Here is a 21,712-nt window from a genome sequence, read left to right on the forward strand (position 1 = left end):
AAAAATTAAAAAACCAACAGTACATGTTAAATGTATTAATTAAATTTTTGTGTTAATTTATTTTATAAATCTATAATGGGAAGTTAGATAAAAGTTTAAATTGTATGTATGTTGTTCTGAACCTAAAAGTATTCAAAATTGGGGCTTAGAGGACAAAAAACAGCTTAGACAATTTGCACTTAACTTAAACGTAAAACATTAAAGCTATAATGAAAAAAACAATAGAAAAATGAGCAAAGTGAAATGACACCATAAGAAATAACAATGATCCATTATCACTATAGGCTACCCGTAGTTGATTGCGTTTAACACAGACTTCGTGTGCACTTTGCTTACCCATTAGAAAAAGTGTAGTCTTTGTGTAGTTAGTTTTCGACTGAGAAAAAAATCTTATACTAACCCTAAGCTACTTATCAAAGAGATCAAAATGAATAAATTAGTTAGGTTACGTATGTTAGTTGTTTTTCTGTTTTTTAAAATGGTGCAAGGGCAGAATTGTGATGATTATCAGTTTAATTGGGGTATTGGATTTTCTTCGCTCATCGAATGTACGTGGACTTTTAACCCACCAAATAATAATTCTGTGTTGCTTCTTCAAATTATTTCAATTTATTATAACGAACACACCTCGTTTTACAAAACAATAAGACTACCAGATAGTAAGCTATAACCTTTTCTTAATTTATTATTTTTTATTATTTTTATAATTAAGATTTCTAATGAATTTTTTTAATTAACGTTTAAACCAAAACCCATACAAATTTGTTTATATGAATTACTAGGTTATTATCGGAATATGCTTAATCATCAATCTAAAAATGTCGTGCTTTTTGTGTTTATATTAGGTTTCGTATTTATAACTTTAAAGTTTAATATTAATTCTACATAAATATCTATATTAATTTTTTTTGCAGAATCTAAATTGGATTTTGGAAGTGAAACAATAAAGTATGTCAACGCATTTTGGTGCGGTTGGTTTTCTAATCCCGCTAAGATGTGTTTCCTTGATAACGATGCTTTAGAAATTTGTAACACGGACGTAAGGAACAGTACAAACTGGCCTCCTACAGTTTCAGTTACAGGTAATAATTGGATCCGTCTAAGGATAATTGCAAGGTTTTACGATTGTTCAGAGCTAACAACTACACATTTACCATTCACAAATACAAATTCAGGTAAGTGAGTAATTTTATACGCACAAACTACATAAAATAGATTACTGTTCTCTTACAAAAGTTTAAAGAACACTTGTTGCACTACACAAGGTCGTTGGTTCGATTCCAACTACTGTCATGCTGTAGCGCTCTTAAGTAACGCACTTTAAACTGTATAAACCTCTTTCTGCTGAGCCAGCACTTAGTCAGTAGCTTAATTTTTGGGGCAATTATAATCAATCATATCCCAAGCTGCCAAATGTAACTCGAGACTGGGTCGGGATAACTAATGTTACTCTATGTTTGAACTGTCTACATCTAGAATAAAGAAAAACTATTGGCTTAAAAATCATTTTAATTATACAGCGTTTGCACCTACCATGATTTCTGTCGATAAAAATAAAGTATTTATTTTTAAATTTTAAGATGATCAGACAACTGTTATTTTGCTAGGGATTGCATTTGGTTTGGCCAGTCTTGTCGTAATCTTGCTACTAATTAAAGTATGGTAAGTCCTTGTAAACCAATCATAGCCTTATATTACCCCCCAAAAATCGTTGATTATAACTCTTAAGAAAGACTGTTGGTTTTTAACAAAACTATTAAAGTTATTATTGATTTTAAAGGAAACTTAAACAAAACAGTGGGAACGTCGATCACGTGCACCCGAATTGTGACGTCACAAATGTAAACAGTGAAGTTAGGGAGGTCGGTGAAGCTGAAGATGTGGACAATATTTTGTATGGACATGTTAATATGACAGGGATGTCGGTGGTCGAAAAAATAAATTAGAGTAACTACAATTTTATGGCACCAACAATACATCATTTGACTTAATGTACAACACACAAAGATGTTAAACTGAATATATCACGATTTAGTTATCACGCTAAACAATGTTTACAGTTTTTATAAATTTATAAACAATGATAAACAGATTTGCACCAATTAAAAACTAGAACATTGCAATTTTTATTTTTTTTTGTATATACATTTATCCTCGATGTGGGAAGGTCAAATGCGCGACCTAAACATAGAGAAACACCAGTTACCCCGACCCAGTCTTGAGTTGCCTTTAGCAGTTTAAGATATTATAGAGATTACATTGCCCAGTAATTATGCTGCTGATTAAGTGCTGGCTCAGCAGAAGTTCATACCGTTTATAGCGCCTTACTTAAAGGCGCTACGGCATGAGAGCAGTGGGGATTGAACCCACGACCTCATGGCTATAAACGTAAGTAAACTTGATTGCTTGTATTTATTTTTCTCTTAGATTTATAATCTTGTTTTTCATGCCTAATATATGTCAATAAAACTTAATTATTTACAACTTTTCTTATGCAAGTGAGTTATATTCCGCAGGATTTACAAAAACAATTCAAAATATAGCCAGTCCAATTTAGTTAAAATGAAAAACATAAATTACAAAAAGCGATCAAAATTTTAAAAAAATACTCACTCTATTTTTATATGACATCACGTAGAATGCAAAGCCAACAAAAAAGTTTTTGGTACAAACTTCCAGTAATCATATCACGAACAACAAATATGACGCGCATAAGTTTTAAACGTTCATTAAAAACCGGTCAAATAAAATATTACAATGCTGTTAAATCTACGCCAATTAAAAGCGGTATTTCTTGGTAAGCCTGTAATGAAATCGGTTTGATTAGTTAATGTAGCCTAATGAAGTTTATAGTTTTGTTTATCTAAGTTAGCGTAAATCGCAATCTTTAAAATAATCTAAAACAAGTGTTTTACATTTAGTTTTTTTCACACTGCTTGAGATAGGAAAGTGCCAGCAATTGCAAACATGCGAAGAAGTTCAGAAAAACTGGGGAGTTAGTTTTTTTGCCTACCGTAGAGCATGCAACTGGACGTTTACACCGCCAAATGATCAATCCGTTTTGCTGCTTCAGGTTATCAATATCTTAAACTACAGTGGCCGGGACAGATTAATTTTACCAGATAGTAAGATATACAAAAGAATATGTTTAAAATTTAGATTAAATAAGCAGTTACTATAAAAAATAAATTTTGATTAAGTAAAAAATCGTTCTTGTTTTGCCACTTGTTTTAACTGTATTTTCAGATTCCACGTTACCTCAAAGTTTGGACCGAGAAATGCCTGCTTATTCCAATAGTATTTGGTGCGGGTGGTTTATGAATTCCCCACAGATAAATTCGTGCATTTTGAGTGAAGATTTGTTAAATATTTGTAACAAAACAATTAAAAAAAGTGTAAATTGGCCGCCTGTTTTAAGTAAAAACAATCACGAAATGCATGCTTCTGTTATTGCGAGGTTTTACCAGTGTTCTTTGTCAATAACAACGAATTCTACCGTAATAACCACCACAACAGCCAGCACTGCTATAACAGCTAACACGGCTACAGCAGCTAGCGCAGCCTCAACAACTACCACAGCTACATCAGCTAGCGCAGCTTCATCAGCTAACACAGCTACAACAGTTACTGGTAGTAGTTCAACTACAACAAGGCAATCCACAACACCCAAAACACAGCAACCAGGTTAAAAGACAACTAATTATTTTTTAGTAAATTTTTAAAAAAATTTTAAACTAAAATAGGGTCAACTTTAAGTGTTTGATATAAATTGGATTTTGTGTTTATTTTAGATGAGCCTACGCCGGAAACTGTGAGCTCATGCAGCATAAGCATAATTCCTGTAATAATTTTGGGTGGCTTACTGGGAATTACCATCATAATTATCTTGATTCTTGCAATAAGAATAAGGTGAATAGGCTAAAGACTAGTTTTATTTTTGACTTTAAATTTCCTTTGTTTAAACAAAGTGTTTATTTAGAAAATTGCAACAAGGAAGTGTTTCGTCACCACTTCCCACTGAAAACGATCGTGACATAAATCCTAGTTACGACGTCATTAACGAAAGGGTATACAATGTTGCTGATTCACCAGACCAAGGTGAAGAAGTAGACAACATTTTATATCATCAACCTTACAATGAAAGAGGTTCGCAGACTAAAAATGGGGTATATGCAAATGCAGCTGATCCCTAAACCAATACGATGAGATTTAAAGCAGGCCAATGGGCTTTGAAAATATCATTCAAAGTCCAACAGTACAGCTCTTCAGTACCACCTTAAATAAGAAGTAATTTTATTAATCGCTTACCTTTCTCACAATTACAGTTTTTAAATACAACTTTTAGATTTAACGTAAATGGTGGTCTAATTTGATGACGCATTTACAATTTTTTAATTTCAAATAAAATTATTTCTTAATATAAATTAGTTTTGCAAAATATGACCTTAGTTTGATATGACTCAGTATTTTTCTTAAACTTTTCAACACAAACCTGTTATATGTAAATAATAAACTGTTTTTTAACTAAAAAAGGGTTAGAAAAAGTATTGTTAATAAATTGATCAAAAAACTTTTGAAAAAAAGTGTTAACTTTTGCATCAGTCAGTCACATTTTACATAAACCACAAAACACTAACAAATGCTTAATTTAAGTTTTACTGACTTAATTAGAAATAGGCTAGTGAGTACTTTAAGGGCCTTAATACGTAACGATATTTTAACTATAACTTCCGGCCTGAAATCATACAACGCTTAAATCTTAATTTGGTATAATTTGTAAGTGTAGTTACATACTAAATCGACCTTTTTCCAAATATGAAGCTTGTGTAGGCTATATATATATATATTTATTCGATAAAAACCAATATAATTTTATGTAGTAAATTTTAACAATGTATAGACGAAAAAACAAATCAAAAAATCATGACTTAAAAATAATATAAACGTTATTGTATAAAACATTAATCCTCTCTAACCAACACAAGCAACACATTTTTTTTCATTTATTAAAGTCAATATACGAAGGTCTCCCGGGAAAGGGCTTTAGGTAGCCATGTACATTATCTTTTTGGTCATCCGAAAATCGAATAACTCTGTTGGGGTTAACATTTTCGTACTCTTTGGGTCTATTGCTAGTTGTTGGCCCTAAGGTATGGTAAGGTTGGCTGTTAATATCAGGGACGTCGTGGTTGTGGTAAACATGTTGGTTAATTAACCTGTTCCTGCTATTTGTTTTTGGTGAAGATTTTCTGATAAACAAAAAAAAGTCTATTTCAGTTTTCAATAAAACATACATTAAAAAACAAAATACTAAGCTTAATGCATATGTTTTTATATATGTAAAACTACCTGCATGTGCAAAATAAAATGCCGCTCGCCAATATACAAATTAAAGCAGATAGAATCCCAAGAGAAACTTGATAGAGAAGATAATCACATTGATTTGTCATTTCCCTAGTGTAGCCTTAAAATTAAGCAAAAGTTAAGTCAGTTTGATTTAAAATTTGCTGGCACTTAAGGTAACCTTACCTTCAGAAATTGTGCTGGTCTTCATAATTTTCGTTGTCACTGTTGAAGTGGTGGTGTCGATTACATCAACGCATGCAATTTCATCAACCAATAAAATCACGAAAACAGACTGTGTAAATCTTAGAACCAAAGGCCATTCAAAACTACTGTTCGAGTTACAGAGACTTAGGGTTTCTTTGGGTAAATAACAGGACTCGTTTCGTAAATCTGAATACCAGCCACACCACAGATATTCCTCTTCGTTCGAATTTTGCGTCAAAGTTTCACCTAAAATATTTTTTTGGTTTAAACGGTATATAGACTACAACTTTTTTATTACATAACTATAAACGTTACTAAAAAGTGGGAAGCCAATAAACAATTAACAGATTTGTTATCAGGCATTAAAATAAATATTATTTTATATTTAAGAGTAACAAAAGTTACTCTAAATTATAGACTGTAAAGTCAGTTTTCTAACATCGATTTATACCAATCAAATTGTTTACCATTAATTGTGATTGCGTGTAATCCTTCATTTACTAACAAACGCATAAGCAAGGGGCTTATTCCGTTTCCCTGATTTAAAATTAATCTGCACGGATGTCCATGGCCAATCCGTATACGAACGCCCCATGCTTTTAGATAAGTAACAGGACATTCAGTTTCTGAGTGACAAAATCCTCCAATTATTGCTAAACAAATAACACTGTCGAGAATAATTCACTTCAAACAGTTACATCTTATTACATTAATTACTTTTAAATAAAGTATTTGTAACGTTTTTAACTTACCAATAATCAAAAAACATTCTTTTATTAAAATCATTTTTTCTAGAGTTTGCTCAACTTTTTGAATACAAAAGATGTTTTAATATAAGCTAAAAACCATAAAAATTTTTAAAACGTTAACAACAAAGGACAATTAATTTCCTATTTTTATTCGGGTTAATAATGATACGTTTCCTATTTTAGGCTAAGTTAACCATTTATGGAAAAGATCAAAATAACTCCACGTAAATTATGTGACAAATAATGCACAATTTTGTTATGATATACGTATGTCATAGATAATAAACACAAGGGTAAGGACAAAAGCTGGTGCGAGACTAAGGCAAAACACACTTCGTATAACCTAATGTTTTCCAAGGTAACCTTTTATAATTGCTGGTATAGCCCTTTTTCTTAAATTCTTTTGACAAGAAAATATGATAACTTTTATTTGAAAAGCATAATTTAGATAAAGTTAAATGGTATGTCAGTATGTTATCGAAAGATATAAAAAAATCCGATTTTTTATTAAATAAAAATACATTATTATATTTTTCTATATATTTTGATTTAGTTAACACATGATAAAATAATTTTTAACAAACAAAGATAATAATTTGTCAAAAATATAAAAAGAGCTGTGGAAGAATAATGTTTAATTCAAACTTTAAGAAAGCAGTAAGAAAAAAATTGTGCCAGATTGCCACCTAGTGTCATAGAAACCCAAGCAGTGCTAACATATATTAACACACAGTGTAATGACCTACATTTAAACAAAGTACTTATAACTAAATCATATATCTCTATCTCTTTTTTATTTAAAAAAAAACTAAATTTAATTTTATATTGCAAAAAAGACATTTTGGAATGTCAAACAACATGCAAAATATGCAAAAACTCCTTACTTAAATATGTCATGGCCAAACACAAAAAAATAGATTTTAAGAAAATTCTTATTAAAAAATTAAAGAAATTTAATCCCTTCAAGTGAACTTGCTTATTACACACCGTGGCTGTTAATTCAATAACCGAAAACAAACTTGAAGAAAGATCAATATCCACATATATTTAAAACATAATTTAAATAATTTTTTTTTTAATCAGCCCCTCGCGAAATATGCCTTATAAATCCACGGCATTATTACAGCACCAAGACCTACGACAAAAGCTAAAACAACGGTACCGGTATGCGTTTTATCTAACGTAGAAGTGTTACTTCTCGTGCGGTTTCTACCATTAGCCTGCGCGTTTTCTTTGTGAGCCTTTTGCATAGCGTTTTTCTTATGCAAGTTTAACATGTGTTTTTTGGCGCGTATGGTTATACTTAACGCGGGATCGACTTGGTTAAGTCCGTGCATCCGCATTAGGGATAAACCACATATACCCATGTAACTGTGCAATGCATCTAAATGTAAAAGTAAAGTTATTTTTAAATAAAATTAAAGTGAAATATATATATGTATTAAAGTGTGTTTTTAACCTGGATGTATTTGAGGCCATTTTGCAAAACCACCGACAACGTCATCTTGTGTCGAAAACAAAAACTCTTCATTTTTATTAAAATCGATCAATTCAAAAATGCCAAGAAGCTGCAAAAAAAAGTTATTTTGTAACCAAATTGTAAAAGTTTTTTTTTAAATATATCTTTTAATATAAAAAATTGTAAATCAATTTATCTTTGTATAAACCGGGGACGTGGTGTAGTGGTAAAACACTTGCTATACCACATGAGGTCGTGGGTTCAATCCTCACTGCTCTTATGCTGTAGTGCCCTTGAGTAAGGCGATATAAACAGTATAAACTTCTGCCAAGCAAGAACTTAATCACCAGCATAATTACTGGGCAATTATAACCCATATAATATACCAAACTGCGAAAAGCAACTCGAGACTGGGTCGGGGTAACTGATGTTACTCTATGTTTAGGTCGTGCATTTAACCTTCCTACATCAAGGATAAAAATATATATACAAAAAATGTATCTTTTGTGTAAACGCCGACTTTATGGCCCTTGCCAGTAAGATAAATTAAACCGATAAACTTTTTAGTCTCTTACACAGATCTTTTTTCATAAAATATACAAAAACACTTACTTTTAAAGTTGCACCGACCCAAAAAGAGTAACAAGTATCGTCATCCTTGTTTGGTCTTCCATGGAAACCTTCTTTTTGCCGAGAAATACACCAAGATTTTAATCTGACACACATAAAAAGTTAAAAAAGGTCAAGTAGTTAACAAACTTTACAGAAAGTTTTTTTTTACTTTACCTCTGTTCTTGTTTTGTTGTCAAAATATTAAAGTTTTTCATTAGTAATAATGATGCAGTTGCACAGAATGTTGAACCACCATGACTTTCCAGGTTTGGTCCCTGCCCAAATCCACCATCATAACACTAAACAGCAAAACCACTTTCTTTATAACATATTTAAAAAAAGGGAGTAACAAAATTAATAAATTAAAAAAAAAAAAATTTGGTAAAAACTAAAAATATTTTTTGTCTTAAACGGTGACAGTATTTGTACTGATGTTTAATGTATATAATATATATTTTAGTTCTATGCTATAACAAAAAAACATAGGCTTAAACGTTAATTACGAAAATCCCCCATAATTTCCTTTTCAATACTTACCAGACTTTGCTGGATAAATTTAGCTGCTGATTCACAATTGATGGCTGAAAAATCATCTAAAAAAGTACACACGCAACAGGCACAATATAGAAATCTCATATCATTTTCGCTTCCATCAAAAGTAGATTTAAAACTAAAAAAAGTAATTTAAACAAATTAATTTTATACCAAAATATATTTATACATAACCACATACTAATAAATTACAAATGGTTGAAAAAATATTTAATTACAAAAACAGAATTAAGGCATACAAAGCAAATGTCACTTGATACTTAGTATATTCCATGGTCCAAAGTTCACAGTGTTAATGTTTTAAAACAAGTAAATAAATAGGCCTACATGTAAAAAAGTTAGTACTAAAAGTAAAATTTGCTAACTAACAATAATTTTTTAAAATTGTAATACATACAAAACACAATTTTTAATCCTACCTTCCATCTTGGATTTGTAGAGCTTTTATGCCATCCAAACAAGCCTCTTTGTTAACTCTTTTTAAGTCATCATTTAAAATAAGCAAACAAGCCAACCCAGTGTAAGTCATTGTAATGTGGCTGCAATCATATATGTTTGTAGATTCTGTAGACTAAAATAGGCTATCATGTTAAACGACAAAATAAATGACGGAGTAATTTGGGGTATTAAGTTATTAAATAAAACAAAGGCAACAAAAAAAAACTTCACTCAAACACATTTATTTACTGTTGTATTTTTCTTTGTGGTGACACCATTTGTAGAAGATCCACGAAAACCACATTTACCTCGATTCGTATCTAAATTAAAAATACGTATTTTAAAAAAACGTAAATGCAGCAAGAATTCAACGCAGATCATAAACTACACATAACCAAATATTTGCTATTTCAGATACAGCTTTTAAAGTTAATAAAATCAAATAAAATAACATTAAATATGTAGATTATGCATGCACCTGTCAAATTAGGAACAACTTGTAGTGTGTAAATCCATTCAATAATTTCTTGTTTGTTAGTTTCGCTTAATGCATCCAGTGAATCTAGAACATCCAAACCAGAAAGTGCAAAAAAGGCAACCGTCAATCTAAACAACAAAAAAAACAACATAATAAAAAAACATTATAAAAAGTTAAATTAGGGTTTAAAAAAGGACAAAACTAGTACCATCTTATTCAAGACTATTACAACATGGCAATTCCTAAAAAGTCTAACGTTATAGTTCTATTTTTTTGGAAAACTTTTTTTTAATTAGTCCAACAAGACGTAATATTTATAAAAATACCTGCTAGTGTCAAGCAATGAATATCTATTTGGCAAAATATGTAAAATTCGTGTAAAAAAACGAACGTGTTTTTTCTTCTCAAAAGATTCCATACTATTTGTAAATTTTAGAATCAAAACATATAATATCTATACAATACGACCAATTGTTTATTTTTTTAGTTTATAGCAACATTTAAATTGTACAAAATCTTACAAACAAAAATACATTGACAAAATACAATAGAAAATATTTGTTTGGCTTTATGTAAAAGGCGGAGTACATGGACGGAAGGCGGATTTTTTTACTTGCGTCACACAGAGTTTTAGTGACGCTAGGTGATTTTAGTTGATTACTGTTTAAATAAACCCCGTTTATGCTGTATCGTTTATAGTTAAAAATAAAATTTTAAATAAAGTGGCAGTTGCCTTTAAAAAAAATTGCTGGTCATAATATGGCTGCAACAAACCAAATTTCGCGAACCACAACCAGTGATTTTCGCGGTATTTTTTAAAAATTCTGATATATCCTTACCGTTATGTTAGTTTACCTTTTATCAAACAATATTACAATATCGTTAAAAAAATTTAACGTCGAAAAATTTTTTTTTTATTAAAATCTAATTCACTTATGTTTATATGTTTCTTTTTAGATAGTAATTTTTATACACTTTAACTTAGCGTGATTCAGTAACGGAAGTGCACTGTGATATATGATTAAAACACGCAAAATAAACGTATATTCTACACGTAAAATAATTATCAATACACTTTACCAGAAATTAATTAAAATTAATTACAGTTTAAAATTAAACTATACTTAATCTTACAAGTAATATAGTTCCAAAAATGAGAAGGTAGTTAATTAAGTTTGATATAAATTAATATACACTGTAGACCAAATCTTAGAATAATATTAATTAAACTAGTAGGCGTTAGTTTTGTAACAAAAACTCATTTTAGAGTTTAAGAAAATGTCGAAATCAAACTTGTATTATCTGATAACTCAGTTCAACTCCCGGCCTTCGGATTTTGAAGTATCTGGTGGCAAAGAATTAAACAAGCCTATGGTTGTTACAAAGGTAAGGTTAGTAACAACTTTAATTTACTTAAAAAAACGAGTATTAAAAAAAAAAAAAAAATTCTTTTGAGGTAACCCCTGGATCCGTTGCTGAAATGTGTGGTTTTGCAAGAGGTGACGTCATAGTCAAAATAAACGGCGAGTCAGTGCAAGAATTAAATCCTAAGGAATTTAAAACAAAACTAAAAACAGCATCGGGTGCTGTTCATTTAGTGCTTGATAAAAGGTAAGTCTACAACAATAAAAATGTGAACTTATTTTGTATAAGGTTGTAACACATGTTTATTTTTTTTTAGAAATTCTGAAAAATGAGCTATGTTAAAATCAAACAAATTTGTGAACTAACATTCCATTTACGTGTAAATTGACAAAAAGTAACAGAACTGTTTTTTTTTATTTTTCCCTTTTTTAGTTAACTATGTGTATTGAATTGCTTTTAAGATTATATAAAATGCCTTTGTTATAAATTAAATGCTTCACACTTTTTTCCCGGTCTTAGCAATAATGTTTTGTGATACATCTTTTTTTAATTACAACGCTAAAAATAAACAACTAAAGTAAATAAATTGTTTCGCTTAGCTATTGAATTTCTCGCAGATTTTGTCCAAGCGCCGTTCGCGGTTTTGGGCAAACCACTTTAGTAAATTCACGCTTTATATTAAATTTAATTTGTAGGCTACAGTTAGGTTAACACGAAAGAATTGTACACTGTCTTTAAACTGTTGGGTTTAAGCTAAGTTAGTATTTAACATAGCAGAATTTGGAATTGCAAATGTTAAAATTTTTAGAGTTGGTAAACGAAAGTAAGCATTAACCTTTGCGTTGACATCATTTTAAGCAAGGTAAGAGTGTTTTAACAGTTTAATTATAAATTATACCTTCATATTTAAAAATTTATGTATTTTATTTTTTGTATGTATACATCGGTTGCAACATTAAAAGAAGTACAGTATTATAATATAAATATTGGGTTCTAATATAAGTTATATAAAGATAAAATGAAAAACAAAAGCAGTAAAAACCCAAAATAATATTGGTGATTGAATACAATGCGATGCATCTCCTTGCGTACCATCTGGACCTAAAAAAGTTAAAATGTAAGCAAGAGTGTTTTCATTTCTGATATAATTTACACTTTTCAATTAAGGTATTTTAAGTATTGCATACCCTGTTGTCCAGGCGTTGTCCTGGATGTTGTGGATGTTGGTATAGTTGTTGAAGTTGTTGAAGCTGTGGGGTTTGTTGTAGTAGTTGAAACTATAGGAGTTGTTGTTGGTCTTGTAAAAGGCATTCTTGTTATTAAAGTTGTTGTTGTTGTTGGTGTTGTAGAAGGCATTGCTGTTGTTGATGATGTGCCAGTTGCAACTTGGTCCCTTGCGCTGTTAGCACACAAATCATTTTCACAAACGTCGGTCGGATCGCTACATTGACTACAAGCATCACCTTTTGAAAACGGCCTTTCTACACGATTAGTGGTAGGATCAATAACGCTAGAAATTTAAAATAATCGCTAGAACTTATTTTTTATTTAAAAAACAATTGCAAAACACAACGTTAACTAATAAATATATATAAGTAATATTTAAGCTTGACAGTTTTTTTGATGAATATGATAAATTATCAGGTTTTAAAAATAAAGTCATACTTTCCGGCAACTGCGTAGTTGCAACATGTCAGTAGGGTGTGATGAAAATATTCCCTACAACATAAAAATGTATAAATTTTAGGTTAAAAAGTTATTTAATCCTCTTTTAAAATAGTAATTTGTTTTGTTAAATTCGTTACAGAAAAAGGTAATCAGGTAATGCAGATATGCTATAATTTTATTGTTGTTTTATTGCATTTTTTTAATATATTGCATTTTGCTTTTAAAAAAAAATTAAAACTGGATTCAAACTAAATTAGCTTAACTGTGGCTTACTGGTCAGCGGGTGGCACATTGCAATAGGCAGCAGCACAACCTATTTTGTAAGTTTCAGCCCAAACAAATTGGGTATAATGTCCGCACTGTTTGTTTACAGCGCATGTTTGATCGTCGTAAGTAAAGTATTCGAACTGTATGCAAATTACAACATTACCATAAGCACAATATTTTGTAATCCACAGTAATAAATTCATACAAAATCGAATAACATTTAGCATTAGTTAAAATATGATTCGAAAAGTTAATTAAGGGCGCGCTGATTTGTGCAACATTTTTGTAGTTTAGGCTAAATTTGAGTTTACCTCTGCAAACCAAGGATTTATTGAATCAATTGGGTTTTGGTTTAATTCGCTAGACGGCACACGTTTTAGATGCAAGTTTTCACCTAATTCTGCAAATTCGTCAGTTCGCCGTAAATCAGTGTCACTATGTTCAAAACTACAGTTTCTGTAAGAAATTCGTTTTGGTAAACATGTTTTTACAGATTTAATATTAAGTTGTTTCGAGGTTAACTAAAATAAAACCTAAATGACTATTTTAAATATGCGAAAGTATTTTTAAATGTCGAGTTAAATAAGCAACTGTTTTACAAATAACACAAAATAAAAATCGTCCAAACAAATTTGATTTGCCACGCTTTAGCATATATAAAAACAGTTAACGCAACAAAACTATAAGAATACGCGTGTACCTGACATAAGATGCAGCAAATGCCGCAATATCGTCGTCCCAAGTTATTTTTCTCATGTTAGAAGATCCTACTATTTCTCGAAATCCGTTATGTTGTGTTACAAATTCGTCTCTTACCGTTTCAGTTAGGTTAAACAGTGAAATAAACAGCACAGCATTCGATCTTTTTCGTCGTAACAGAACTGTAAAAAATTAAATTTAATTATTAGTTCCGTGATTTAACGTAAAGCTTTTATATAAAATGGTAGTCTAAATTCTAATTTTTCGCCTTAAAATGTTCTGAACGTGTCAATATTTTAATACAATTTTGTTTGCTAAACATAAGTTGTTGAAATTTAAATAACTTTGTTCTAAATAGAGAGATAACGTGAAACGCACTGTTGACTAATAACACTACTAATTTTTTTTACCATAACACATTTAGCATCTAAAAATAGTAGATTCTGTTTTGTAAAATAATTTATTATTTTTATAATTTTTTTATGTAAATGTATTAAGATTTCAGTTAGGCTACAAATTTGTTTAGTTTAATAATTACCAGAAAAGTCAACAGTAGAATTTAATGTACAATTTGGATTGTTTACTGTTACTGTTGTGTTGTTCGTAATTGTAAGTGTTGATAACTTTGTGTTTGTTAAATTTGTTGTTGTTGATCCATGAGTGGAAGATTTTGTTTGTGTTTGAAACAGTGTTGTTCTCCTTTGATTTACGATTGCGTGTGTTGTTTGAGTTAACATTGTTGTTGTTTGTGGGTTTTGTGTAGCAGAATAGCGATGTTGTGTTGTTACTTCGATTGTTGTTGTTTTTATATTTTGTACTGTTTTATTTGTTAACATGTTTTTGTTGATATTAGTTGTCATTTGATCCATTTTTGTTGTTGTAATAATACTTTCTGTGAACACGGTCGACTGTGCTGTTAAAGGTATACCCAAGTCTGTTGTTTCAGCGGTTGCTAATATAGTAGACCAAGTAGAAACATTACATCGTTACATTTAAAAAAATTCCAAAATAAAGATTTTGGTTTTAGTATAAAGTAGATTTGCGAAATCCAATTTCGTTTTGTAAAAACGTTGGACATTTAGACTTAAAATCGAAAACATAGTTCTAGGTCGATCCAAACAAATACAAACTGAAATCTAATCACAGTCACATTATCAAGTATATGCTTATTGTAACAAAGAGAATGAAAGCTGCGAACCTAAAACTTAAAAACTAACTTGATCTAAAGGTATAAAGACCTGTCTTATGGTTTAGTTTTGAGTGGTAATACTTAGTATTTACCTTCCTTAAATCTCCATGTAATCAAAAACCCGTCTTCACTTGAACTGCCGTCGGTATGAAAAACAAAAGTGACGTTGTTTGTGGTAGACGTGAAGTCATTAGGACCTGTAAACCCACAGTAATTTCCCAACTAAAAAACAAATTATTCAATGTTTTGTTTTAAAGATGTTTTGTACAAAAGAAATAAACTTTAGTTATAAATAGCACATCTAAAAAAAGGCTAAATTGTATAAAATACTTTCCATCTATTAACTAAAGCCAAGTATTAATACATGTAAAAGTTAACAAAAATATTAGTTACCGAGTTTTCACCATCGATTATTCCTAAAAAGTCGTACGTGCATCCTAGTCCACTTTCGAGTAAAAAGTTGGCAAACGAAACGGAAATAACCTTCAAAGAAATTGAAGTGGTCAAGCTCAAAATAGAATAATTTTAATCCAATTATTAGGCGAACCTAACGCTTTGTATTCAAATTTTTTTAATAATTGGCCTGTTTAATAGGCAATTTGGCGAACGGTTCAATAAAACTGTTGTATATTAATAAAATAATTTTTAACCATCCCAAAAGCTTGAAAAATATTTTAAATTTAAATTTTATTGCCAATATCAAACAGCCACCACGCTTTGTCTTTAAAAAATTTACCGTATTTTCCGGGGCCAAAAAAGTCCATGTGCAATCTATACTATCGGGATAGTTGTCTGGATAATTAGGAGACGATATACTACCTGACTGGTCTCCAATATCAGTACCACAAACGTCTAAAAATTACCAAAAATATTGTATTAAATTCTTACGTGTAACAAAAAATTGTTAAAATATTTTTTCTTGAATAAATACTATATTTTTAAAAATTTAAAAGATAAAGTTGTTAAATAATGGCGGCATTATCTAAAATGAAACTAAAACAAATTATGATTCACTTAGTAAAAACCTTTAGTCATAGCAGCAATAATAAAGAATGTCACAAGTTAAACAAAAACTTATAATGCTATACTCTTTTTTTTAAATATCAAATTTATTTTAAATCTTTAAAATGTTTTTGTTACCTGAAGAAACAAGTTGTGCGTTGGTCTCGATAACATAAATAAACAACAGTAACAAAATACGTAATTTGTTGCTAGTCCAATTCATGGTAAACAACGACAGTTTAAGACTGTTTTACTTCAAAAAAATACAACCTTGAAATATGTTAAAACATAGACTGCAAACCTGATTAAATTTTTATTAATAAACTTCTAAAAATGAAACCGTATAACTTATAATCAATCAAACAATTATAATTCGCTTCTACCTTACTGATTATGTTGCACTACTACGCATGAACACAGTGCGGAAATGAGCTGTATTTACTTCTACGCAATATTATTTTAAGTAAGGCACTTTAATATGATTGTAAACCTGCAGAAACTTTTACTTCTGCGTCACGTAAACGTTGAAACTCAAGTTTTCTATTAAATAACAGCTATTTCTTTTGTATCAAATTTCATTTTAATAAATAGGCGGAAGGCCCTTTAATTTATTGGCTATTGTTTTATTCCCTTAGCAACTGTATCGTAATAAACAAGTGATAGATGTTATTATAAAAATATACCGCCCTATAAGATGTTTTTTAAACTTGTGTTACGGAGAGATATGTTAAAAATTTTAAATGTCATTGTTGTTTGTAAGCTGTGAACATGGTAATGTCTACTCTAGATCGATTACCGTCGTTGGCACCCCTTACATGTACAGTGGCTATTTTTGGTATGATTAGTGCACTTAAAAATAAATATTATTAACCCTTAGTGACATTCTGTTGATACAAAAAGGTTGGATTTTTACAAACACTTACTAAGCAGACTAAAGCTACAAACAAAACCTGATAAATTGTTTTAAAATTATTTTGTGAAAGTATCGCATTTTAAAATATTTTATTCCACCATGCCAAAACTCACTATAAGCAGTATTAAATAGCGTAAGCTCTACAAAAAATATAGAGTATCTGAATCCATCCCAGACAAAGCATGTTTACCGCTTGTTTATTATAATTTTAATTACCTGAGAATAACATTTATTTTTGCACTACAATAAGTTTGTATATAACTTATTGTTTTAAAATAGGAAGTGACAGTATGTAGATGGCATTGGAATAATATAAATTGCGCATATTTAAGTACAGGAAAACAAGAATATGATATCTTACAAAGACCCTATAAACTCGTTTACCTTTTTGGTATATATAATTATCAGTTAACACGCGAGACATTGTTACAAAATGTTAATGACAATTATGTCTTCAATTTGGAACAACAGTTACTTCCTACCGCCTATGACTTTACCATACATTACCATTTGTTTTTTTATTTCAATAATACATAACACTTACTTAATCATGTATTTATTTAACCGTTGCAACACAAGATTTTTAAACCTAAACCCATCTACCAATGTATTGAACCACAAACTCCACCCCTTGACAAATTTTAAACACCTTTTTTAGAATTAAAGATATGTTAGTAGCCACCCTGATCACCAAAGAGATTTTTTATTTTTAAATTATTGGGATTAGTTTTCGTTAATGCCGGGCGTGTTGTGGAGATAACATTATACATGTAATCAGCCATTAAAGCTTGTGCTATTTGACCAGGGTGGAAACCATCTACCGGTTCGATAACTTCCCAATCTTCGCCACCTGTCGCTTCCCATTTATGCATTACTAAAAAAAAATTCGTGTTATAAATTTGCCGATTTTTGGTATTGGAAATCAATAAAATAAAAAGGACCCACCTTCTTCTATATTGTAATCTATATAAAACATATCAAAACTATTAAATTTTTGGTTCGTCGCAATGTCTTTACCGATCAAGCTAAGATTTTGTGCTCTCTAAATACAGTTGGTTATTAGAATTACAGTTTAAAAACTAGCTCTAAAAAATTCATATTTCCTAAGTTAGTTACAGTTTTATTATTTTCGCCTTACCTGGGATGTTATGTCTCTTAGTGTTTCGTTACTATTCATCCAACCAGTACAAGGAGATATTTGCAAGCAATTCATGTAATCGTACAAGTTCTTGTAAGTTACATCCTGGTTAAGTTGCCCTATCGGATGTAGTCTGTTAACAAAATTATAAAAGTATTTATTTTTACGAGAATCTACTTTGACTTAACCAGTCAAATTGTGTTAGGTATGTTATATCATATCTAATAGATGGTCAATTTATACTATTACAAACCTTTTATTTTTTTAACTCACCAAGTTCTTTATATTTTCAACCGTTTATACCAATATTATGTACAAATTTATAATACTACTAACCGGTCGTTAAGTGTTTTCCACAAAATTTCTCCATCAGCCAAACCTGATATAATAACAGTACTTCCATTTGGAATCGTTTCATCCAAATACTTTAACGTGTTCATCATGTTTGTTCTGTATTCTGTTTCTGTAGTCATACTAGCTACTGTGTCCTCATGCCTAAACAAAAGAGGCTTTATTACTCTTGGTAAAAAATAAATGATATGTAAAGGAAAAATAAATACTTGTTAGTCCCGAATAAAATTAATGTTTTTGAAAGTGATTTATTTCCAATAAATTTACCCGTTGCAAACGTCATTTCCTATCAAAGCCAAAGCTACTATAATTGGGTGATCAGTTGTTTTGTTTCGAGCAAGTCCTTTAACGATCTCGTTCATGGATCCCGATCTTGCGCCATTGACTCCAATGTTTTGGTAATCTCTATGAATACAATGGTTGTTGGCAAGCTGTCGCATGTACAAAGAGTCGACTGGTCCCTCTATTGATTCTGGCCACATGTTCTCAGTATATGCTGTTGGCATTGCAAACAAGTTAAAACCGTGCGTGACATTTACTATAGATAAACTTTTTTCCAATAAGCCCAACCAAAAAAATGTATGTTTACTACATGTTTGTAAAGTATTTCTTTTTTTTCCTAATTTAATAGAATTTTATGAGATTTATGTGCATTTTTGCATTTTAAAAATACTTAAATATCAATATTGATTGTGTTACCTGTAACTGCCGATAGTTGGGGCCAATCTAATTCGTCGGTAAGCATCATCATTAAGTTCGCAAAAGTGTCCTGTATGATTAAAAGTGTTATTCTGTTTTATATTATGGTTCCAATGGTGTTGCGTGTTAATTCAAATGAGTTTTTATTGAAACTTGGTTTAAAACAACAGTTTACCTTGCTTAGTTTTTCCGCCATAAAAAATTCTGGTGGAATGTGAAAATGAGCACTTGCAGAATCACCCAACACAACAATACCTCGTTGGTCGGATTCCGAGCAATAAATATCTTCGTATGGAACTCCGCTCGCATCAACACCCTGTTAAATACAGTTTTTTCAAACAAAATTTAATTTTATTGGTGGTAAATAACTAATAACTTATTTTTCAAAAGTGTGTATTTCCATATACAAGACGTAGCCTTAGATTTCAAAGTCGTATTTTGGCATGGTAAAAGCACACTTACGTAAATCCCGTTACAATTTGAATCTTCTTTTCTGTCGTGATCAATTGGTATACGACCTGGGTAAAAATCGTCTTTTAAATCGTTGCAGTCTTTGCCTCTCCAATGTGTACCTCGTAGAGTTGGCTTTGTACCAAATTTATCTCGATCCGCATCTTCGAGCGGAAGATGACCATCGGCAAAACTAATTGCAATAGATAATTTTTTTATTACCGATGTAACAGAAAAAAACCTGCGGGTTAAAACAACAAAATCCTTACAAAACCATTATACAGGGTTTATTCCTTTGTATTAGCACATCTAAACTCAGCGTAATTTTTTGATAAATCCTCAGTATTGCTATTAAAATAAAATTTTACATACTCGTCAATACGCTGACATATCTCTTTAACTCCTGGCACAAGACAAATTTGGTTATCCATAACATCCCACTTATCCTTCACCAAACCGGGGTGTAATGGTTTGAAATGGGATCGAAACTTTGGGTAAGTTGGTGGTAAAGGAAATAGATGGCAAATATCCCTACCCGGGTCTTGTGTGCAAATTCCAATCTAATTTTAAATGTGAATTTTTCACCATAAATTAAAAAAACATACATTTTTCATAAATGTATTTGATATTATGTTAAAGGTTTAAAATTACAGTTAATATGTTTTGGTTTTGGCAATTACATGTTAGGGACAATTGTATTTGATTTATTGCGTTCATTAACGAACAATAATCGTTGTGGCCAATCTAAATTTAAATGGTTATTGTAAGTGAGTGTTTTGTTTAATGTCACATAAATGTTTTTAAAGTATTTAAAATTTGAGATTTTAATATGCAGTGAATAAAACTCGCTATATTAGCAGTTTACTGTAAATGACAGTTGCATTTAATATATTGAAAAGTGAACATTAATCGTTGTTACAACGTGCAACAGTACTATAACCACCTAATTAACCATCTTACGTCTAAACAGATTATGTCAGGCGTTTGTTTATGATAAATTCCGTCGATTAAAGCTTCTCCATATTGTTCGAGTAATCTCATGCATGTTTCGTTCAGGGGTTGTTCCAGATTGCCGCAAATATGTTCACTCGCTGCTGTAATGACGTCAGTTGAGTGAACTTGAGCAAGTTGCTCGATTAAACCGATGATAAGAGAACAAGCTATAAAATTAAATATAAAACTTGCATATTCATGATTGTATTAAAGAAATAAGTTTATAAAATACTGTGTTGATTGTTTTCATGTAACTAAATTGTCGAAACGTTGCTAAAATATACCATAGTTTACGTGACTTATGGTTAACTGTGGTTAAGCCATATTTATATTTAGTGAACAAATTATTATATTTATTTATTAATACATTTTCTTACTGCTTACTCTGTTAATATAGTCTTGGTTATAAATAAACGTGTGATTCTACCATATGTAGTTTCTTAATTTTACAACACGTAGTGTTTGCAGAATGACAGCAATTGAAACCATTGCGGTTATTTATAATTTTTTTTTTTTTTTGTATATATCTTTATCCTCGATGTGGAAAAGTCGAATGCGCGACTTGAACATAGAGTAACATCAGTTACTCCGACCCAGTCTCGAGTTTCCTGTGGCAGTTTGGGGATATTATAGATTATAATTGCCCGATAAATATACTGCTGATCAAGTGCTGGCTCAGCAGGAGTTCACACCGTTTATAGCGCCTTACTCAAAGGCGTTACAGCATGAGAACAGTGGGGATTAAACCCACGACCTCACAATATATATAAATAACGACAAGAAATCCATTGCATAAAATGTAATTAAACCTAATTAAACATAATTTCCTACCTGCACAGTTAGTTCCACCATTTACATCTGCTTTAACTTGATTTAAGTTGCTTAAAAAGATTGCAAAACATACCGTTACATAGAACAAAAGCTTCATAACTAAGAGGATGTATGACTTCTGTCAGCTTGTCATATGATCTTATATTAAGTGTGTTTAGGTTTTATAGCACTTTTGTTTGGTTAGATAATGTTTACCAATTGATATAAATAACATCACTTAACGAACGTATACGTTAATACTACATGCTTCTTAATAGCACTGTACTTGCCAGCTCCATGTATTCTTGATATTTGTAGATTTTAATTGGA

At 30.5% G+C, this 21,712-nt stretch overlaps 5 protein-coding genes across 6 annotated transcripts; 2 read left to right on the plus strand and 3 right to left on the minus strand.

The window, feature by feature from the left end:
- Nucleotides 1-306: 306 nt before the first annotated feature.
- On the plus strand, nt 307-2,441 carry LOC145753090 (uncharacterized). Of its 2 annotated transcripts, none has more exons than XM_082569481.1 (4): nt 307-659; nt 915-1,175; nt 1,581-1,662; nt 1,781-2,441. In XM_082569481.1, the coding sequence occupies exons 1-4, from the start codon at nt 428-430 to the stop codon at nt 1,944-1,946; spliced, it is 741 nt and encodes a 246-aa protein (XP_082425607.1). In that variant the 5' UTR covers nt 307-427; the 3' UTR covers nt 1,947-2,441. The 2 variants fall into 2 exon arrangements, with proteins under 2 accessions (XP_082425607.1, XP_082425608.1); XM_082569482.1 differs by having other exon boundaries at nt 1,608-1,662.
- A 262-nt stretch (nt 2,442-2,703) lies between these two features.
- LOC145753071 (uncharacterized) lies at nt 2,704-4,565 on the plus strand. Its single transcript, XM_082569462.1, has 5 exons — nt 2,704-2,797; nt 2,922-3,125; nt 3,247-3,684; nt 3,792-3,909; nt 3,980-4,565. The coding sequence occupies exons 1-5, from the start codon at nt 2,758-2,760 to the stop codon at nt 4,191-4,193; spliced, it is 1,014 nt and encodes a 337-aa protein (XP_082425588.1). The 5' UTR covers nt 2,704-2,757; the 3' UTR covers nt 4,194-4,565.
- Nucleotides 4,566-6,846: 2,281 nt separating this feature from the next.
- Nucleotides 6,847-10,372, minus strand: LOC145752128 (geranylgeranyl transferase type-1 subunit beta-like). Its single transcript, XM_082568343.1, has 9 exons — nt 10,165-10,372; nt 9,839-9,966; nt 9,610-9,680; nt 9,342-9,493; nt 8,908-9,040; nt 8,545-8,669; nt 8,371-8,473; nt 7,759-7,867; nt 6,847-7,683 (listed from the first exon to the last, which is right to left on the minus strand). Exons 1-9 carry the CDS (start codon nt 10,254-10,256, stop codon nt 7,379-7,381), a joined length of 1,218 nt encoding a protein of 405 aa, XP_082424469.1. The 5' UTR covers nt 10,257-10,372; the 3' UTR covers nt 6,847-7,378.
- A 1,765-nt stretch (nt 10,373-12,137) lies between these two features.
- Nucleotides 12,138-16,344, minus strand: LOC145752969 (uncharacterized). Its single transcript, XM_082569349.1, has 10 exons — nt 16,167-16,344; nt 15,763-15,878; nt 15,420-15,509; nt 15,119-15,248; nt 13,839-14,019; nt 13,450-13,594; nt 13,145-13,278; nt 12,869-12,922; nt 12,391-12,713; nt 12,138-12,304 (listed from the first exon to the last, which is right to left on the minus strand). The coding sequence occupies exons 1-10, from the start codon at nt 16,249-16,251 to the stop codon at nt 12,207-12,209; spliced, it is 1,356 nt and encodes a 451-aa protein (XP_082425475.1). The 5' UTR covers nt 16,252-16,344; the 3' UTR covers nt 12,138-12,206.
- Nucleotides 16,345-17,612: 1,268 nt separating this feature from the next.
- Nucleotides 17,613-21,500, minus strand: LOC145753347 (acyloxyacyl hydrolase-like). Its single transcript, XM_082569756.1, has 11 exons — nt 21,404-21,500; nt 20,540-20,739; nt 19,952-20,139; nt 19,592-19,772; nt 19,305-19,445; nt 19,130-19,199; nt 18,698-18,926; nt 18,416-18,574; nt 18,080-18,212; nt 17,887-17,983; nt 17,613-17,815 (listed from the first exon to the last, which is right to left on the minus strand). The coding sequence occupies exons 1-11, from the start codon at nt 21,498-21,500 to the stop codon at nt 17,613-17,615; spliced, it is 1,698 nt and encodes a 565-aa protein (XP_082425882.1).
- Nucleotides 21,501-21,712: the final 212 nt, after the last annotated feature.

This window comes from Corella eumyota, chromosome 5, assembly GCF_963082875.1.
Source record: "Corella eumyota chromosome 5, kaCorEumy4.1, whole genome shotgun sequence".
Taxonomy (NCBI): Eukaryota; Metazoa; Chordata; class Ascidiacea; order Phlebobranchia; family Corellidae; genus Corella; species Corella eumyota.

Excerpts from the sequence above, each read along its gene's own strand:
- LOC145753090 (XM_082569481.1), top strand. The coding sequence starts at position 428 with ATGAATAAATTAGTTAGGTTACGTATGTTAGTTGTTTTTCTGTTTTTT. Across the intron at positions 660-914 it reads AACAATAAGACTACCAGATA|AATCTAAATTGGATTTTGGA; the intron begins GTAAGCTATAAC and ends TTTTTTTTGCAG. Across the intron at positions 1,176-1,580 it reads ATTCACAAATACAAATTCAG|ATGATCAGACAACTGTTATT; the intron begins GTAAGTGAGTAA and ends TTAAATTTTAAG.
- LOC145753071 (XM_082569462.1), top strand. The coding sequence starts at position 2,758 with ATGCTGTTAAATCTACGCCAATTAAAAGCGGTATTTCTTG. Across the intron at positions 3,126-3,246 it reads CAGATTAATTTTACCAGATA|ATTCCACGTTACCTCAAAGT; the intron begins GTAAGATATACA and ends CTGTATTTTCAG. Across the intron at positions 3,910-3,979 it reads ATTCTTGCAATAAGAATAAG|AAAATTGCAACAAGGAAGTG; the intron begins GTGAATAGGCTA and ends GTGTTTATTTAG.
- LOC145752128 (XM_082568343.1), bottom strand. The coding sequence starts at position 10,256 with ATGGAATCTTTTGAGAAGAAAAAACACGTTCGTTTTTTTACACGAATT. Across the intron at positions 9,681-9,838 it reads AGTTGTTCCTAATTTGACAG|ATACGAATCGAGGTAAATGT; the intron begins GTGCATGCATAA and ends TTTTTAATTTAG. Across the intron at positions 9,494-9,609 it reads CCACAAAGAAAAATACAACA|TCTACAGAATCTACAAACAT; the intron begins GTAAATAAATGT and ends AGCCTATTTTAG.
- LOC145752969 (XM_082569349.1), bottom strand. The coding sequence starts at position 16,251 with ATGAATTGGACTAGCAACAAATTACGTATTTTGTTACTGTTGTTTATT. Across the intron at positions 15,879-16,166 it reads CGCACAACTTGTTTCTTCAG|ACGTTTGTGGTACTGATATT; the intron begins GTAACAAAAACA and ends GGTAATTTTTAG. Across the intron at positions 13,595-13,838 it reads TTTGCTGCATCTTATGTCAG|AAACTGTAGTTTTGAACATA; the intron begins GTACACGCGTAT and ends AATTTCTTACAG.
- LOC145753347 (XM_082569756.1), bottom strand. The coding sequence starts at position 21,500 with ATGAAGCTTTTGTTCTATGTAACGGTATGTTTTGCAATCTTTTTAAGC. Across the intron at positions 18,575-18,697 it reads GGAAATGACGTTTGCAACGG|GCATGAGGACACAGTAGCTA; the intron begins GTAAATTTATTG and ends TCTTTTGTTTAG. Across the intron at positions 18,213-18,415 it reads TGGAAAACACTTAACGACCG|ACTACATCCGATAGGGCAAC; the intron begins GTTAGTAGTATT and ends TTTTGTTAACAG.